Source organism: Zingiber officinale, chromosome 11B (genome assembly GCF_018446385.1).
Source record: "Zingiber officinale cultivar Zhangliang chromosome 11B, Zo_v1.1, whole genome shotgun sequence".
In the NCBI taxonomy this organism is placed as follows: Eukaryota; Viridiplantae; Streptophyta; class Magnoliopsida; order Zingiberales; family Zingiberaceae; genus Zingiber; species Zingiber officinale.
Genome location: NC_056007.1, coordinates 13,587,317 through 13,608,052, shown reverse-complemented (window position 1 = coordinate 13,608,052; position 20,736 = coordinate 13,587,317). Strand labels below are relative to the sequence as shown.

At 35.1% G+C, this 20,736-nt stretch overlaps 3 protein-coding genes across 3 annotated transcripts; all 3 read right to left on the bottom strand.

Moving 5' to 3' along the window:
* Positions 1-1,989: 1,989 nt before the first annotated feature.
* LOC122033795 (trigger factor-like) lies at positions 1,990-2,481 on the bottom strand. The gene has a single exon (XM_042592955.1). It carries the CDS (start codon positions 2,479-2,481, stop codon positions 1,990-1,992), a length of 492 nt encoding a protein of 163 aa, XP_042448889.1.
* A 913-nt stretch (positions 2,482-3,394) lies between these two features.
* On the bottom strand, positions 3,395-4,159 carry LOC122033794 (NEP1-interacting protein 1-like). Its single transcript, XM_042592954.1, has 3 exons — positions 4,055-4,159; positions 3,701-3,895; positions 3,395-3,646 (listed from the first exon to the last, which is right to left on the bottom strand). The coding sequence occupies exons 1-3, from the start codon at positions 4,157-4,159 to the stop codon at positions 3,395-3,397; spliced, it is 552 nt and encodes a 183-aa protein (XP_042448888.1).
* Positions 4,160-5,210: 1,051 nt separating this feature from the next.
* Positions 5,211-5,978, bottom strand: LOC122033793 (probable E3 ubiquitin-protein ligase RHY1A). The gene has a single exon (XM_042592953.1). The coding sequence runs from the start codon at positions 5,976-5,978 to the stop codon at positions 5,211-5,213; it is 768 nt and encodes a 255-aa protein (XP_042448887.1).
* Between the last annotated feature and the right edge of the window lie 14,758 nt (positions 5,979-20,736).

The window sequence follows — 20,736 nt, the reverse complement described above, 5'->3', positions numbered from 1 at the left end:
ATTAAACCGTTAAATTCAATTTATTTAAATAAAATTTTTGTTCTTCCATCTATTTTTCTGATAATTCCTCAACAACTTCAACTTCGAAATTAAATCAGATATATTGGTTAATTAGATTGCGACAAATTATACATGATCACGATGATTCAGTTACTGATTATTGTTTCGTTAACAAAATTCAATTACCAATTAATTGACTTTAAAATATTTAAATAAAATATAACCAAAATTAGATGGTAAATGTTATCAATAATCAAATTAGGTAATAAACAAATTTATATAATGCATTGATGATGAGGACAAAGCAACACAAGCTTAAATCATAATTGGAGCAAACGAACCCCTAATTAAACATAGCATCTAGCTAGGAGTCTAAAGCAGAAGAAAGCAAATGGATGGGAATGAATGAATAAAATATGAACGATGAGGAGTCACGGATCGTTGATCAATTGCGGTTGTATCTCTTGATCAGGCTACGAGAGCCATGCCACCACTCGCACATTAATGAGAAGAGTGACGCCAGTTGTGACTGCTGCCCAATCAGGAATCTCCCTCGATGAGACTGCGACGTCTGAGTTGATCCTCCTGGCTAAAGGATCCATGATGAAGAAGAAGAAGAAGAAGAAGAAGACGAGAAAAGATGGCTTAAGGGAATCTATGAAAAAATAGTGATGATGTGCATTGTGTTAGCAGGCGGCCTTGTTTAAGTTATATAGAATCCTTATATCAGGCTAGTGAGATCAAATGAAATCAGTTCAATCTGTTGGATCCTTACCGGATAATTAGGATTAAACATATGCTAATAACATTTTATGCAAAATATTCGGACTAAGAAAATCCAATGGATTCAATATCTAATAACAAAAAAAAATTGCTAAAAAACGAGACGGTAAAAAAAAAAGGTTGACTATTGACATTTCTTAATTGTTTTTATTTTTTTTATTCTTTAACTATTGTCACATTGGTTATAAATCACCAACCGAACCGAATAGACTAAAAACCGGATAAATCGATTTTTTTTTCAACCAACCGAACCGACCGAATTCTCTAAAAAACCGAACCGACCGAACCGATAAAAGATCAATTAATTCAATTTTTGACCGAATTAACCAAATTTTTAAACTTTATTTGATTTTAATTAAAAAAAGAAGAGATTTTATTTTATTTATTATATTTTTAAATAAAAATAAATTAATAAATATTTTTATTCGGTTTAATCGGTTTTTTCGGTTTAACCGAATTATAAAACTTAAACTCAAAACCGAACCGAATTCACCGAAAATCGAACAGAATTTAAAAAAAAATGAAAATCGAATTAGCCGAACCGAATTCCTAAATTCGATAGGTTCGGTTCGGTTAATTCGATTTTACCGAATTTTTGCACACCCCTAATTGCCACATTGGTTATAAATACTAGACAATGTGAAACATCAACACCATGTAATCTATTGCCACATTGGTTATAAATACACAAGTAAAATAAAAGAGCAAAAGTAAAAGAATATTTTTTTTCTAGTGAAATAGTAAAAAAAATATTTTTTATTTACTATCAAAACAATACTTCTCATTCCATTTCTATTTTCAAAAATAGATTTATTTTCAAAAGTATTATATGGTTATGCAATATATTATATGTTGTAGTAGTTCTAATAACTGGCACAATATAATTTTATGTTATTTCAGTTGAAATAAAGCATACGCAAAAAGAAGAAAAAGAAACCACAACAAGAAATTAATATAGTTTGGCATGAGCACGAGTAAAATCCAACTGATCATATTTTGCAAAGAATTTACTAATTAATCACGAAGTAAAAAAAAAATATGTGCGGTATACCTATAATATCAATATGCTCTTAATCATAATTGGAGCAAATGAAACCCTAATTAAACAGAGCATCTATCAAGGAGTCTAAAGCAGAAGAAAGCAAATGGAAGAATGAGATATATGAACGATGAGGAATCGCGGTTCATTGAGTCGTTGTGCTACTACTAGTGTTCTTGAGGAAGTGAGAAGCGGCAGAGAGGGCATGAACAGCTCCGTTCCAACCATTTCTTTAAACACTCCGGATGGAAGAGATGACTGCAAGGCATCGCCAACACTGGAGCCGCCAGCCCCATGCCCTCCAGACATATGGAACAAGAGTTCGGTTCCTCGGTAGTGACCATCTTAAGGCCCTCCACTGCCGCTGCAGATGCTAGCCCCGAACGTCTGTCGAAGTAGGCGTGGTAGTCATCGTCGATGACTAAGTCGAAGTAGTCATCCTCATTGTCCTCATCATCGTCGTCATCATTGTCTTCATCATTGTCATCATCATCGTCATCATCATAATCGTTGTCTTCATCATTGTCATCATCATCGTCATCATCATAATCGTTGTCGTCATCGTCGTCACTGATGTTCAGGAGGCCAATGGCGGCCAATAATTTGTGCAGACGAAAATGGTGGAAGATAACTCCATCGAAACAACATCCATCATGCATAGCCAGCCGATGGAGAAGGAGGTGTACCAGCAGAATACTTGTGCAAAAAAGTGTAAGTTGACAGGCTCCCGAGATGGATATGTCAGAAGAGAGAAGCGGATGGACAATCTAGGCGGGGCTGTCGACAATGGAATCAGGCGACCTTGCCGAACGTGTGCCCGTGTCGTCACACTATGCTCCACGCCACGTGAGATGGTTATGCGCGACGGAAGAACCACCAGAACAACGTCCTCTACAGGGGCAGTGACTGTCGGAGATGAAGGTTCCATCGGAAGGACTGATTAAGAAGCAGCAATGTTGAAAGTCGTGCAATGGAACATGCATGAAGTTTCCTGTGCAAGTTCAGTCTTCCGGTGGTATTATATATATAGAGCAACCATAAATCTGTGATATTTTCGATTAAATCGTTAAATTCAATTTATTTAAATAATTTTTTTGTTCTTCCATCTATTCTTCCGATAATTTCTCAACAACTTCAACTTCGAAATTAAATCAGATATATTGGTTAGATTGCGACAAATTATACATGATCACGATGCTTCAGTTACTGATTATTGTTTTGTTAACAAAATAAATGTTATATGCAGTAGCCGAATTAGGTTATAACTACATGACGTACGATTCAATTACCGATTAATTGTTGTTGGTGACTTTAAAATATTTAAATAAAATATAACCAAAATTAGATGGTAAATGTTATCAATAATCAAATTAGGTAATAAACAAATTTATATAATGCATTGATGATGAGGACAAAGCAACACAAGCTTAAATCATAATTGGAGCAAACGAACCCCTAATTAAACATAGCATCTAGCTAGGAGTCTAAAGCAGAAGAAAGCAAATGGATGGGAATGAATGAATAAAATATGAACGATGAGGAGTCACGGATCGTTGAGCTGTCGAGCTAGTACTACTCTTCTTGAGGAAGCGAAAAGCGGCAGAGAGGGCACGAACAGCTCCGCTCCAGCCATTTCTTCAGACACGCCGCATGGAAGAGATGACCGCAAGGCATCGCCAACACTCGAGTCGTAGTCCCAAAATCCTGCAGGCATATGGAACAAGAGTCTGGTTCCTCAGCGGTGACCATATTGAGGCCCTCCACCGCCGTTGTAGATGCTGGCCTGGAACCTCTGTCGAAGTGGACGTTGTTGCGGTCATCGCTCTGGGAAAACAAAGCAAACTCCTCCGGAGGCAGCCATATCTAGAGGCGACTGACACTCGAAGACGCGTTGGGGACGAAAATGATGGAATATATTTCCGTCATAACAGCACTCATCATCGGTAGCTGACGGACAGCGAAGGATGTGTAGTCGCGAAATGCCTCCGCAAGAAGTTTTAGGTCAGCGCATCGTACGTAATTGGCCGCCACACGAGCCAACATCACCTGTGTTTCCCTTTCCCATGCCTGTTGCTGCATGAGTAGATGGAAAGGTTGGTGGATGATGAAGCCAATGAGCTCGCCCGGGTGTTCCGGAGAAGGAAATGTCCGCCGACAGAAGCGGACGATCAATCGAGGCATCGGAGCTATCGGTTTTGGAACCAGACGATCTAGCCGAACATGTGCTCATGCCATCACACGCAGTTCAACGCCGCCTGAGATTGCTATCCAAGGCGGAAGATCGACAGGAACAATATCCTCGACGGGGAAGGCAGCCGTCGGAGGTGAAGGTCTCATCGATGGGGGTTGATTAACAAGTGGCGATGGAAGTGTACTACTCCACCAGCATTACATAAAGCAAGCATGAATCCGTTGGTTGCTCTTCAATCGGAACCGTTAACTTCAATTAAATGGAAATTTTATGTATGATCGTTCCAATCAAGCACGTGTTGCTCTCGAGGACAATGATAGGCAACTAGAATTATGATTTATTGTTATTTTAGGTAATTACCAAGCAAATTACAGTTACAACTGGGTTAATAATTATATACACTATATCTTGTCGGTTATTTTAGTTATATGTAATTTGATTCCAAGAGCAATAACTAGTCAATATTATTTTATACCAAAAAAGTAAATATTATCATAATCCAGATATGATTCATTTTTTAAAATATAAATTATGACAGTCATTCCTAATTCTAGTGGGTCAATCTGCAGACTACATAATTCATTCCTACTCGTTTGTGGTTCTATTACGTTCATATTTGTTTTTTGACAGTGTAATTCCAAGCATATTATGACAGACATTTCTTAATTATTTTTTTCTCAATCACACTACTGGCCACCATTCGTAATTCTAATTGGATCAATTTATAATAATAAATTATGCTAATTCTCATTAATTATTGGTAAATATAGATGCAGAATGTTATCGGTAACCAAATTAATTAGGTTACTAAACAAAGTCAGATAGATTTATCCAAATCTAATCGAGTCAAGATTTTTTATTGAAATTATTTCGATTGAGCTAGGGTTCAATGGAAATAACATTCATTGTAAAAATTGCAGACCATAATTTTAACGAGACAAGATCGTACAGTGTTGATGAGTTTTTCATAACAATTTCTTGTGCAGCAAAATCCTCTGTTTAGAGAGTAATCAAATTGTAACTAAGGATTTATCAATTGATCATGAATTAACATCAATATTCATCAAATTGATGTTCTCATCCATCAAACAGACTAACGTAGCAAAAGAGTAGTAATATATCGATCATCATTAAACCAAAGGAATGGATGAATCTCTTTAATTTACTCAATGACGTTGCAGTAGATCGATCCAGTCGCTACTCTGCGGTGGGAAGTGAGAATCTACAGAGGGGGCAAGAACTTCTCCGTCGCAGCCACTCCTTCAGCCCCTCGTGAAACGAATGGCCGCAAGGCATTGCCAGAGCCTGAGTCATCACCTTGAAATCGTCGAGGCAGATGGAACACGAGCTTTCTTCTCCCATCGTAGTTACCATCTGGAGCTCCACCACCGCTGCTGTGGACGCCGGCCTAGGCCCTTTGCTGCACTGGACGAAGTCGATATCTTCGTTGCCCCCGAAAAAATATTCATTGGCCTCTCGAGGAATCAAATAGCGAAGGCGGCCGGTAGAAGCAGAAGGAGTGACGGGGATTTCAATGATGGAGAAGAACTCCATAGAGACCAACTGCGTGATTGGAAATCGGTCGAACACCGTGTAGGTGTATCTTCGGAAAGCTTGAGCGAGAAGGTCAAGGTCGGCGGGGCTCACGTGATTTGCCGTGACATGGAAGAACATTTGCTCTGTCTGCTCCTCCCAGGTGGGCCGATGGCTGATGTGGCAGTAGGGCTGGGGGATGGTGAAATGGGCACGCTCGGCAGTGACGTGGTCAGAAGACGAAGAAAGCGTCTGGCGGCAGAAGTGCAAGATGAATTGGGGATCTATGTCTTGATGAGGCTGTAAGAGCCGTGTCACCACTCGCGCCTTAATGCGAAGAGTGACGCCGGCTGTGTCGGCCGCCCAGCCAGGAATCTCCCTCGATGAGACGGAGGCGTCTGCGTTGATCCTCCTGGAGTTGGCAGGATCCATGAAGAAGGAGAAGAGAAGAGAAGCGGTAGTTTAGGAGAAGCTGTGAAAGAAAGAATTAATGGGGTAGATTGAGATAGGGCGGTCTTGTTTAATTCATATAGAATCCTCATTTCATCAAATGAAATCAGTTAAATTAAATTACTATTGGATTCCTAATAATTCGAATTAGACAGCTGTCAGGAATTTCAATGCAATAGTATAATTTCAACTAATAATAATAATAATAATAACAACGTTGATTGGTAAACGAGTCAAATTACATGCATTCTACAGATTCGTAACTAAAAAAATACTAAATAAACAGAAATGAATGGAAATAAAAAAAAAAATAGGGGTAGGCTCTTATTTTATTTGGCATAAGACTCCTAATATTCTAATATTATTTATATTAAAAATATTCTTAATTATTTTTTATAATTATATATGTTATTTTTTAAAATTAGCATCCTTTCCTCGATATTTTATTTTTCTAAATCCAATCGATTCTCTTCCCCCTCCCTTAGTCGTAATCTCATGTTTTTCTCCTCCCTAATCAATGATTTTATACTTTTTATCTTTCTAGTCTGTGATCTGACTCACTTCTTCTTCCTTGTCGGTGATTCTATAATTTTAAAGGATGCTCTCCTCCTTTGTTGGTGATTCTAGTAAATAAAAAGTAGAAATTCTTCGTCCATTCAATACAAAATAACAATTTTTTTTAAAAAAAAATGAAAACTACATTCCTTTTAACCTATACAATAAATTATAAGCTATTTGATTTTTATTATAATTTATTATTTTTTATTGTTGATATTCTAACTAGTGTTGATTAAAAATCTAGATATTTTTATAGATATATATTCTAATTAGTCTAAATAAAAGTTTTATTTGTTTGCTATTTTATTACATTTGTCTAGGTAAGTAGCATCGGACATGATAGCGATATCCTACGAGCTGATGAGCAAAAGAAATTAAGAAGAAGTCGAGAAGAGAAAATATCAAAAATAAAAAGAAATCTTCCATTCTCTAGATTTTTACCAAAATATGAAAATTTTATTAAAAATAGAGAATTAATTTTCAAATAGCTAATTATCAAAACATATTTTATAGACTTTAATAACCAAAGATAGGAAAAAAAATCTTAATATATAGATTACAATTTTTATCTTGCAAAGAAATAAAAGAACTTCTAGAATAAAGAAAGAGCTTTTAAGTAAAATCTACTAGTACCTGCTGTACTTCCAGTAGTTCTTTTTAACAATTCCATAAAAAACCACTAGACTTGGCCAGAAGTCCAGCTCCCAGATTATCAACAAGAGCTTTAACATTCTTATACAACAAGAACTTAAGATTCTTATATATCTTCGAATAATTGTTACTCAAGCACTTTACTGACACAATCTTCTTCGAATCGTTGTCAATTTTTGTGTATACGAAGGCATAGTCATCCTCAGGTTCATTACACACATCGATTCCAATCACTTCTCCATCAATAGGAGGTTTATCCAAGAGAATCCTTGCACCACCATCGACGAGGGAGAATCCGACGGCTAGGAAGAAGAGTTGACGACAAAGATTACCTTGTCAACTTTATCATAGTTGTACACTGGCTTGCTAATCTCTTAGATCTTGCCTTCTAGGTCTTTCTCAGATGGTATATTGCTTGATATAATTTGATAAAAGATTCAGAATTACCTCATTAGACATAACATGAATTAGGAATAAATAAAGGATCCGGCGGGACTTCCCTGCATTAATAAATCAGCTAGTGTAGCAACAACATCCTGCTCGTCCACGATCATCTTCTTGAATGCATGGACAATAGAGAGGCTAGACATAAGACAATATAGCAGCTGCATTCTTCACTAACCATTGCATGGTCGTCAACCTCTGCTTCTCTTTGTTCCATGCAGTCCTCTTACTGTTGGAGCCCAACTTGAACCCTCCCACATGAACACTCTCCAACTTGAAGCTCCTCTCCTCCTCCCCTACTTCACCCGGCTTATCCTCTGCGATGGCTTGTGTTGGAACCCCAAGATAGTTTTGATGTGATCAACAAAGTTAGGTTAGGTTCTGTTATGTTTAACGTACCCCTGTGTCTAAGTGTGCAAGAGCTTAGGAGAACAAGAAGTCGAGCAAAAGACGCAACTAACAAGAAGGATGACACGGGAGAGCCGACGGGCTCGATGCGTCTGAGGGACGAGGTGCTACGGAAGAGTACGCGGGTGGACGAGAAGGAGGTGCGCGACATTTCCGAGGGACGAGAAGCCAGAGCGGAAGGTTGCTCGAGAAGGCCAAAAGTTGGGTTCGGATGAGCCCTATTTCGGATGGTTGAAATCACCCAAGATAGTGAAGCTGAAGCGGAAGACCCAGACTGAAGCGAACAGAACCGTAGCAGAGGGCCCGGATCCATTCCGGGCTCCCGAAGTCCGGGCGTCTGGAACTCAAATATTATCATATTTGACATGGACTTTGACCGACGCGTCGATGATAGAATTATATCCCATTCTACGTGTCTAGAACCCTTCTAGGTGCCCCCAACCAAGGCTATAAATATAATTTTGGTCCCAAGAGCTAGACAGAGCAAGCATTCGTGCAACAACACTTGTACATATTCCAGTTTTCATTTAACTTCTTCTTTTCTGAGCTTTCATTGTTGTAAAGAGGCTTCTCCGCCTAAAGGAGAAAGTAGTGCACTTCATTTCCTTGGATTAACAACCTCCCCGGTTGTAACCAAGTAAAAACTCTCTGAGTTTCTGTCTGGTTGATTTCTTCATTTAATGCAAGTGTTCGTTATTTAAGTTAGTTGTCCGAGAATTGTTCATTTTTATTTTTTGTGCTGGGGATATTCAACCCCCCCTTCTAGCCAGTCAACGGGTGCTAACAGCTTGCACCATGGCTCTTATGGGAGCCCCCACTGCATGATTCCCTTGTGATTGATTCCTTTTCAATTATATCATCTTTCATAACTTGCAGTGTGTCAGGTTCATAGACTTTTTCAGGGTCAAATTTCTCACGAACGATAAAATTCTCAGGGTCATCACAAAGTACCTAGTCAACTTCTTGTTCCAAATCATATTCAAATTCGTCAAAGTCATCTTGGGCATCGAAACTATCGTTCTCCATGGAACGAAGTTTGTATGTAACCAAAAGAAACAAAGTGATCTTTTATTTTTTTTCTTCATCTTCTCTATATCCTTGATCTTGGTTTTACCTTGTCTGTCACATGAGTGTAGTAAGTGCTCCCACCATGTTGATGCTCGATCCTTGAGACTGATTTCAATTAGCTTTACCTTCATCTGATCCGACACTTGCTTATAGTTGAAGAACCGTTCCACTTTGTTGATCCAGTCAACAACATTCTCCGTCTGTGGCATACCATAAAATTCAGGAAGATTAACTCAAAACTCATGGTGCCCATGTTGATTTTTTCAACCACGTACCTCACAATCTTCATGACTTTGTGTTATCGTCGCTATACGTTGGGTTAAATCTGTGACTTGTCTCTATAAATTCTCAATCCTCAACCATCTTTCACAGTGCTTTGCTTCCTCAATTATCTTACAGGTTAGCAAGAAGAGTGCATTGATGGGAAGACAAAAAGAGAATACTTCGAAAACAAAGACAAACTACCGTTCTCTATGTTTTTACCAATATAAGAAAACTTTATTAAAAATGGAGGATTGATCCTTAAACAGTTAATTATATATAAACTGCATTCTCTAATACCTAAAGAAAGTAAAAAAAAATCATAATATATATATATTTCAATTCCTATCAAAGAAAAAAAAATTCTAAAATAAAAAAAAAATTATTAACAGACTTATAATTTAAAAACCAGACTCAAAATATAAAAAATAGAAATTATTAAAAATATCAATTCGCGCTAAAATTGATCATTGTTCCTATACAATTCAAATAAAGTATCTAAAATGCTCCAAATATCAAAAAGGTGAAAATTAACAAAAATTATAATAAAAAATTACGGATCCTCCTGTCATACTTTAAAGCATCATCAAATTGAAAGTACAAGTATAAATCAGACTATATTATTTCATTAATTTTAAGTACTTTAATTTTGATAAAATATTAGGGATCTATATTTTTATTATTATTATTTGAGTATAAATATGTCTATTAAAAAGTTACGATTTTAAACCAGCAAAATATATGAAAAAAATAAAGAATTGATTAATCTCGCAATTAGAAGATATAAATAATTTGATAAAAATGAGACTAATGAGATAAAACTTGTAGTTGAAAAATCTTTTTAAATGATTTTTTTTCAATTATATTATTGATAATGTTATTTTTTTCAAAGGTTTGAATAGTATAGGATATATGAAGATAATTTTAATTAGAAAAATTAAAATTGTTTGATTTTTAAAAAAATATTTGAATCTTTAAAATTTTTTAAAATATGACATGTAGATGATTTAGATTTATTTTCAGAAGTAAAAATTTTAAAAGAAATAATGAATTCAGAATCCAAAAAATTATTTTTTTTTTGTTAATGCATAGATAATTTTCTAAAATTGAAACTAATAAAATCTTATTTACACTTAATAATATCTCAAAAAATGAATAATTTAACAATTTTATCTATTAAAAAAGATTTATTATCAAAACTTAAATATAAAAATTTAATTAGTTATTTTACATTTGAAAAGTCAGAAAATTAAATTTTATATAAAAATTTATATTTGAAAAAATTCTATTTTTTAAAAATATTAAGACTTAATTTTTTTCATTCTAGTATTTCAAAAATGATTGAGACAACTTTAATTCTAGATAAGAAAAATTAAGTGAGATGAAAGGAAAAAACTAAGAAGGAAATTATAAGTATAACAGAACGAAAATAAAGATAGCATTGTGAGATTCTTAATTATGTTATAATTCATGTGTTCTCTTTTTCACAAATGTTGTTATTATTTATGTTAACTTAAGTTTAGTACTGATTTTTAATGGAACAAATTTTAAGGATTGGAAAGTGAACATTCTTATTATTCTTGGCTGTACGGATCTAGATCTTGCGATAAGGACAAAGCAACCCACTGTTCTCATAGATACTAGTTCCTCTGAATAAAGGGCTAAATATGAGAAGTGGGATTGCTCTAACCGTATGAGTCTTATGATTATCAAGCGTGGCATACCTGAGACTTTTAGGGGTGTGATATCTAATAGTATCACGACAGCTAAGGAATATCTTAATGACATTGAGAAGTGTTTTGTCAAAAGTCATAAGGTGGAAACAAGAACAATTCTAAAAGTTTGATTTCCAGGATGTATAAAGGCAAGGGAAATGTTTAGGAATATATCATGGAGTTTTCCCACCTTGCATCAAAGTTGAAGACACTTAACCTTGAATTGTTAGATGACATGCATGTGCATTTAGTGCTTATCTATCTTCTGAACTAGTTCAGTTAGTTCTAGATCAATTATAACAGTCAAAGGTAGAAATAGACTCTTAATGAGCTCATTTCTTACTATGTTCAAGAGGAAGAGAGGTTGAAGCAAAACAAGATTGAAAGTGCCTATTTGGAACGCACCCCTAAGATAAGGCCAAGAAAAGAAAGAATGAGGCTACTAAAGGTTCTTATGTGAATAAATAAAAGCAAGATCATGACAAGAAAGGTTGTTTCTTCTATAACAAACCTAATTATGTCAAGAAAGAATGTCCTACGACTTGCGAAAAAGGGTATATTTTTAAATTTAGTTTGTTTCTGAAATAAATTTAGTTTCAGTATCTAGAAACACTTGGTGGTTATGTTAGGATGTATACTAAAAGCCTAGCTTTTGGTATAAACATTTATCTAGAAATAAGAATCACATTGGTCAAATGTCTATATTTACGATAAATGTAGTTGCTCAATTAATTTATATTGTAGATAACATGGTGTGTGGTGTCACACACAGAAGATCATGTTATCGGTTCCTTATAAATTATAAACAGTAGCTCACGACCAAGATGGAAAGGAACAAACCATTGGAAGGTCGTAGTGTAATTAGGTAGTAGTTTATCTTAACTATATAATTACACTAGTACACTTAGAGTGTATTGAGTAGGACCATTAGAGGTCGTTTCTTTTATACTGACTTTATAAAGGAACAAAAACCTCAGTTATTATGGAAGTGTGTGCTCTTAATCCCTATATAATAACAAGCACATATATTTAATATTTATTTCTTTAATTTATCAATGGGTGAGATTTAGTTCGATAAATCAATAAGCCCGATAAGTTGGGAAATGATATCATTTATAGTGTGTGTTGTTGATTATAGAAGGAAACTGTGTCCTAGTAATCTAGGTTGAGAATGTCCCCAAGAGGAGCTCATAAGGATTGTCATGTTAAACCCTGCAGGTGGACTTAGTCCGACATGACGATAAGGTTGAGTGGTACTACTCTTGGACTAAGATATTAATTAAATGAGTTGTCAGTAACTCACTTAATTAGTGGGCATTCGACATCTTAAACACAGGGAGACTAACACACTCATAATAAGAAGGAGCCCAAAATGTAATTTGGGATTGGTGCGGTAGTTCAATAATAGTTCTCTAGTGGAATGAATTATTATTGATAAAATTAAGTTGTGTGTTCGGGGCGAACACGGGATGCTTAATTTTATCAGGAGACCAAAACCAATTCCTCCTCTCGGTCCCTATCGTAGCCTCTTGTATATAGAGATTTATACCCACCACATACCCACCTTCTTACCCATCCAATGGGGCCGGCCAAGCTAGCTTGGAACTCAAGCTAGGGTCGGCCAAGACCAAATGGTTGAGTCAAGTTGGTGGTCGGCCAAAGCTTGGTTCCCAAGCTTAGGTGGCCGGCCACTAGAATATTAAAAGGATTTTTATTAAAATTATTTCTTATGTGGATGTTTTTAAAAGAGAGTTTAAAAATTAAAAATTTCCTTTTATAGCTTTCTACAAAAGATTAAGAGAAGAGAGTAATCTCTTTCCTTATTTGTAGATTAAAAGGATGGTTTTAATTTTTGGTAAAAACTTTCCTTATTTGTAAATCATCTACATGTTTAAAAGAGAGTTTAAAATTTGAAATCTTTCCTTATTTGTTGATTAAAAGGTGGATTTTAAATTTTAAGAAAACTTTCCTTTTTAACCATGTTCATGATTTAAAAGAGAGTTTAAAAATTAAATATTCTCTTTTATAAGTTTCTACAAAAGATTAAGAAGAGATTTGATATCTTTCCTTATTTGTAGATTAAAAGAGATTTTAATTTTTAGAGATAACTTTCTTTTTATCCACATGTTTAAAAGAAAGATTTTAATTTATTAAATTTCCTTTTTATAAACCAATCATGAAGGGATAAAATTATTGGAGAAATTTTTATAAATTTCCGGAAGCAAATAAGGAAGTTTTAATTTGTGTTTAAAATTGTATTTGCTTGGAGATATTAATGTGGCCGGCCATTGAAATTGAGAAAAGAATTTTGATTTTAATTAATTAAATTTTTTCTTTTCATGGCACAAGAATTAAGGAAGTTTTTATTTAAATTTCCTTATTTGCCAAGACCAAGGATTATAAAAGAGGAGGTAGAAGTATCTTCATGGCGAACAACTCTATTATTTTTCTCCCTCTTTTCTTCTTTGGTGTGGCCGGCCCTTCCCTTTCTCTTCTCTCCATCTTTGTGGCCGAAACCTTCTTTTCTCTTGGAGATCAAGTGGTGGCCGGATCTTAGCTTGGAGAAGAAGGAGAGAAATCTTGCATCTCTTGGAGCTAGGTTGGTGGAAAAGGATCTTCTTCCTTTGAAAGTCTTGCTTGGCCGAAACTTGAAGGAAAGAAGAAGAAGGTGGTTTGGTGGTTCTCGTCTCGGAAGATCATTGCCCACACAACGTCCGGGATTAGAAGAGGAATACGGTAGAAGATCAAGAGGTCTTTCTAAAAGGTATAACTAGTATTTTTCCTTTCCGCGTCATACTAGTTATTTTTGGAAATAATACCAAATACAAGAGGCATACGATTTTAGTATTTCGAATTTATTTTCGATATTGTGTTCTTTGTTTTTCTTTTCCTTGTGATTTGATTGTTCTTTTCGGTAAACCTAAAGTTATTTTAGGAAATTAAATATTAACTTTCCTTAAAAGGCTTTGTCTAGTCGGTGGTGGTTGTTCCCATATCCAAGAAGGTCATGTGCCTCGCCACGTCAGTACTGGGAGCCAATTTTGGAAACTAATATTTAATGGAATTAATAACCTAAGTGATTTGGATCAAACGTGTTAAGTTCCGCAGGAGATCCAAGTCAAAACCTAAAAGAACAAATAGATTAAACTTTGGATCAAACGTGTTAAGTTCCGCAGGCGATCCAAGTTTAATCTAAAAGAACACATGGTAACTAGGAAATGGTTCAGACCTTTGTACAAAATTTTTGTACAGTGGAACCATTAGGTTTTCCAAGTAGCAAACAACAATTGATATCAGAGCTAGGGTTTTGCCTCTGTGTATTTGGTATTAGTTTAATTATGCACATGTCATACATAATTTAGGCAGGATAATAGTAGGATGTGCTAACTTTGTAGATGCAGGATCCAACTATTATGACTTACAGATATTGTGTGTGTGATTGGACCCTTGGACATGTCAAGGGCATTTTATTGTGTGTGCATGATTATATTATAAAATATAGCAGGAGCTGTATTTAGTTTTATTAGGGTTTTATTTTTTGATCTAGATACATGTACATTCCTTCGAGGAATATAGGATCGAAAAAATGTAAAATTCTATTTATGTCGTGGATCGAATCTTGCAAGGCGTGGAACCTTTTGAGGATCAGAGGCGCAGCGGAACAAGGAGCAAGATGGATGCGACAACTAGACCCAGTGGCGGTGGCCAAAGATGGCAGCAGCTAGAGTTTGCGACACACGGAGGACAGCAATAGATAAAAGTCATAATAGTTGAAAATTAGTTTTTCTATTTATTGCTTTTTATGTTGTGCTGTGTGTGCTTGTTAGTATGCATGTTAAGTAGGCTAGCATAGTCAAAATTTCTCACTTTAAATAACTAAGTGGGAGAGAGATTTATTTTTAAAATAAATTCCACGGTCTCCTTTACTGGTTTATAAGTGATGCAACAAGCTTGCGCGTTGGCTCTGAGTGCCTTCCTCCATATCGGATGAGCTTGTTTGCGGATCATTAGATTAAACTTCCATTTTGGATGATTATAGGAAGTTAATTAAGAGCGTGTGATCTTCCTCATCGGAAGGAGCACAATCTTATTAATGGACTTAGTGTCAAGTAATGGTATATACTTAGGCACGTCTAATAGTATCCTCCCCATCGGAGTCACTGCTATTATTTATGTGACCGAAGAAAACCAACTATTAATTTGTCAAATAAATAGGTTGACAAGATAATAAAATTAAAAACCCCTCTTACAAATGTTTAATTTTGTATACGTCCACACTATCGTGGCATGCAAAATTCACGGTGTTTGAGGTGTTGGCGAATTTAAATAATATTGTTTGAGGAATCAATGTTATTTTAAATTCAAAAGTTTTGACCAAATATTTGATCAAAGATAGATCAACTATTAATTTTATTCATCATAAAGAAAAGTTGATGAGATAATAAAATTAATGGATAAAATCTCATCTTTGATTTTGTATACGTCCACACTATCGTGGTATACAAAATTCATAGGGATTTTTAAAAGAATTGATCTTGACCAAATATTTTTGTGATTCTTAGGATTTAAAATGTTTGTCAATCCCCTAGTTGTTATACTATAGAAAAGACTTAGTAGTCCAATTGTAATGATTGGAAATAGGACTTGACATTAAGGTAGACTGTCTTCTTAGAACTAAGAACAATTTAGGTGTATTTAATTCATTAGTTGAAACATATTTAGTGGTGTTATCTACCAGAACCTGGAGTGTAGATACAGATGTCATTAATCATGTCTGCAATTTATTGCAGGGTTCCAAGAAACCCGACAACTAAATGAAAATAAAAACACCGTCTACATGGGTACTACTGCAAAAGTAGCAGCTATTGCAGTGGGAGAGGATTATTCTCTAATAGGAATAAAATATGGATTATTAGAAATTGTCTTTACGTACTAAGTTTAGAAAGAACCTGATTTCAGTTTCTAAACTATTGTAGAATAGATATTGTGTCTATTTTGATAACAAAGCTGTTATCAAGAAAAATAGAGAAGTTATCTATTCTGGTATGTTGGTTGACAATTTATAATCCAATAACTCCCACGATACAATAAATATAAATTATAACACATCTTCTAACTTTAAGAGAAAGCAACCTTCGGAAATGAACCAATTATATCTTTGGCATCTAAGGCTAGGTTATATTAACTTGAGTAGGATTCATTGGTAGCTGATGAACTTTTGGGTTCATTGGTAGTGGAAATCTTTCCAACCTGCGAGTCTTACTTGGAAGGAATAATAACCAAGAAGCTTTTAAGTCTAAGGGGTATGGAGCCAAAGATATGTTAGAATTATTTCATTCTGATTTGTGTGATCCTATGACTATCCAGACAAGAGGTAGTATCGAATATTTCATCTATTTTATAGACAACTATTCAAGATACAAATACATTTACTTAATGTGCCACAAGACTAAGTGCTTTGATTAGTTCAAAGAGTACAAGGCTGATGCGGAGAAACATCAAAGTAAAAGTATCAAGATACTACGGTGAGATCGTAGTGGCAAGTACCTCTTGGGAGAATTTAGGAGTCACTTATCAGAAGTAGGGATTCAATCCCAACTAACTGCACCTGGTACACCCCAACAGAATGGTGTAGAAAAAGGAAGGTATAGGACTCTTATGGAAATAAGTAGATTGATGATGAGTTATTACCAAATTCATTTTAAGGATATACTCTGGAAACGGAAGTGAATATAGTACCTTCCAAAGTCAGAACTCTCTACTCATATAGAATTGCTGAATAAGCGTAAGCCTATTTTGAAGCATATTCGGATTCGGGTAGTCCAGCACATATGCTGAAGAGAGATAGGAATTCACTTGTTTGTGGGTTATCCTAAAGAAATGAAAGTAGGATTATAGTCTTAAAAATCAGAAGGTCATTGTTAGCATCAATGACCGATTTTTAGAAAAGGACTATGTAATAAATCACGTGCCCATAAGTAAATTTGTTCTTAAGGAAATAATAAAGGACATGTCTAAACTAGTACCAACTGTACAAGATGAAATATCACAAGAAACTGCAACACGTATCACAAATGATACACAATTGCAGAAAGTGCCTCGTCGTAGTGGGAGTGTTGTTAAGCAACCTAAAAAGATTCATGTTTTGGGAGAGTTTTTGGACTCGATCCCTGGAGGACATGAACCTGATCTCCGGACATATGACGAAGCACTCCAAGATAAAGATGCAGCATCTTGGCAAAGAGTAATGAATAACAGAATTAGAATATATGTATTCTAATAAAATCTGGAAGCTTGTAGAACCACCAAATGGTGTAAAAGCCTTTGGGTATTAAAAGGTCTATAATAGGAAAAGAGGGATAAACAAGAAGGTAGAAACTTTCAAAGCAAGGCTTGATGAAAAAGGAAACTTTTTCATTGGTAGCCATGCTTAAATCTATCTGGATTCTTTTATCTATTTGGCAAGTGGATGTCAAGACAGCATTCCTTAATAGAAGTCTTGAAGAAAGCATCCATATAAAGCAACCAGAAGGGTTCATTGCAAAGGGCTAAGAGCATCTTGTGTGCAAGCTCAATCAGTCTATGGACTGAGACAAAGCTTCAAAGGTCTTGGAACATCTGGTTTATCAAAGTTATCCAGACCTATGGATTTATTTAGTAACCGGATAAGTCTTGTGTATACAAAAGGTGTGATGAAAACGTGGTGATATTTCTTGTACTATACGTAGATTATATTTTTGATAGTTGGAAACAATATCAAGGTGTTATCGGAAGTAAGGGTATGGTTGTCCAAGTAATTCGTTATAAAGGACTTAGGAAAATAAGCACATATTATTGGGAACAAGGTTCGCAAGAAAAGAATGTTGTGCTTATCTCAAGCTTTATATAACAAGCTCGTTTTAGCATGCAAAACTCCAAGAAAGGTTTTCTACCTTTTAAGCATGGAGTGTCTTTATCTAAAGAGATGTCTCCGATGACATCAAAGGAGATTGAGGACTTGTAGGCAGTTCTTTATGCTTCGAAAGTTAGACAGCCTAATGTATGCTATACACGAGATCAGAAATCTGTTTTGCTAAGGGCATAGTTAACAGATATCAAAGTAACCCTAGACAAGGACATTAGACTGCAGTAAAGCATATAGGCACTAGAGATTATATGCTAGCTTACAAGGCAGTTAATTTGGTCCCTGTGGGTTGCACGAATTTTGACTTCCAATCAGATAGAGACAATAATAAGTCAATCTCGGAGTTTTGTGTTTACTTTAGGAGGAAAAGTCATAACTATGGAAGAGTGATAAGCATAGGTGTTTTTCTGGACTCCATCATAGAAGCTGAGTATATGTCAAGCCTCTGAGGTAGCCATAAAAGCTAAATGACTCAATAACCTCAAGATGGACTTAGATATGATTTCTGGTTTGTCCAAAGATTATTACAATTCATTGTAATAATAGTGGTGCAGTAGCAAACTCGAAGAAACCATAAGTCTATAAGGCAAGTAAACGCAATAGAGCGCAAGTACCACCCAATACGAGAAATCGTATAAACGAGAAGAAGTTGTTGCTGCCTAGATTGCATCAAGTGATAACCTAGAAGATTCTTTCACTAAAGCCCTTAAGGCAAGAGCTTTTGATGGGCATGTTGAAGGTTTGGGAATCAGATGTATGGCAGCAGATATAGCAGCTTAGTCTTTTAGTATAAGTGGGAGATTGTTATGATGTATACTAAAAGCCTAGCTTTTGGTATAAACATTTATCTAGAAATAAGAATCACATTGGTCAAATGTCTACATTTACGATAAATGTAGTTGCTCAAATTTATATTGTAGATAACATGGTGTGTGGTGTCACACACAGAAGATCATGTTATCGGTTCCTTATAAATTATAAACAGTAGCTCATGACCAAGATGGAAAGGAACAAACCATTGGAAGGTCGTAGTGTAATTAGGTAGTAGTTTATCTTAACTATATAATTACACTAGTACACTTAGAGTGTATTGAGTAGGACCATTAGAGGTCGTTTCTTTTATACTGACTTTATAAAGGAACAAAGACCTCAGTTATTATGGAAGTGTATGCTCTTAATCCCAATATAATAACAAGCACATATATTTGATATTTATTTCTTTAATTTATCAATGGGTGAGATTTAGTTCGATAAATCAATAAGCCCGATAAGTTGGGAAATGATATCATTTATAGTGTGTGTTGTTGATTATAGAAGGAAAATGTGTCCTAGTAATCTAGGTTGAGAATGTCCCCAAGAGGAGCTCATAAGGATTGTCATGTTAAACCCTGCAGGTGGACTTAGTCCGACATGACGATAAGGTTGAGTGGTACTACTCTTGGACTAAGATATTAATTAAATGAGTTGTCAGTAACTCACTTAATTAGTGGACATTCGACATCTTAAACACAGGGAGACTAACACACTCATAATAAGAAGGAGCCCAAAATGTAATTTGGGATTGGTGCGGTAGTTCAATAATAGTTCTCTAGTGGAATGAATTATTATTAATAAAATTAAGTTGTGTGTTCGGGGCGAACACGGGATGCTTAATTTTATCGGGAGACCAAAACCAATTCCTCCTCTCGGTCCCTATCATAGCGTCTTGTATATAGAGATTTATACCCACCACATACCCACCTTCTTACCCATCCAATGGGGCAGCCAAGCTAGCTTGGAACCCAAGCTAGGGCCAGCCAAGACCAAATGGTTGAGCCAAGTTGGTGGCCGGCCAAAGCTTGGGTCCCAAGATTAGGTGGCCGGCCACTAGAATATTAAAAGGATTTTTATTAAAATTATTTCTTATGTGGATGTTTTTAAAAGAGAGTTTAAAAATTAAAATTTTCCTTTTATAGCTTTCTACAAAAGATTAAGAGAAGAGATTAATCTCTTTCCTTATTTGTAGATTAAAAGGATGGTTTTAATATTTGGTAAAAACTTTCCTTATTTGTAAATCATCTACATGTTTAAAAGAGAGTTTAAAATTTGAAATCTTTTCTTATTTGTTGATTAAAAGGTGGATTTTAAATTTTAAGAAAACTTTCCTTTTTAACCATGTTCATGATTTAAAAGAGAGTTTAAAAATTAAATATTCTCTTTTATAAGTTTCTACAAAAGATTAAGAAAAGATTTGATATCTTTCCTTATTTGTAGATTAAAAGATATTTTAATTTTTAGAGATAACTTCTTTTTATCCACATGTTTAAAAGAAAGATTTTAATTTATTAAATTTCCTTTTTATAAACCAATCATGAAGGATAAAATTATTGGAGAAATTTTTATAAATTTCCGGAAGCAAATAAGGAAGTTTTAATTTGTGTTTAAAATTGTATTTGCTTGGAGATATTAATGTGACCGGCCATTGAAATTGAGAAAAAAAATTTGATTTTAATTAATTAAATTTTTTCTTTTCATGGCAAAAGAATTAGGGAATTTTTATTTAAATTTCCTTATTTGCCAAGACCAAGGATTATAAAAGAGGGGGTAGAGGTGCCTTCATGGCGAACAACTCTATTATTTTTCTCCCTCTTTTCTTCTTTGGTGTGGTCGGCCCTTCCCTTTCTCTTCTCTCCATCTTTGTGGCCGAAACCTTCTTTTCTCTTGGAGATCAAGTGGTGACCGGATCTTAGCT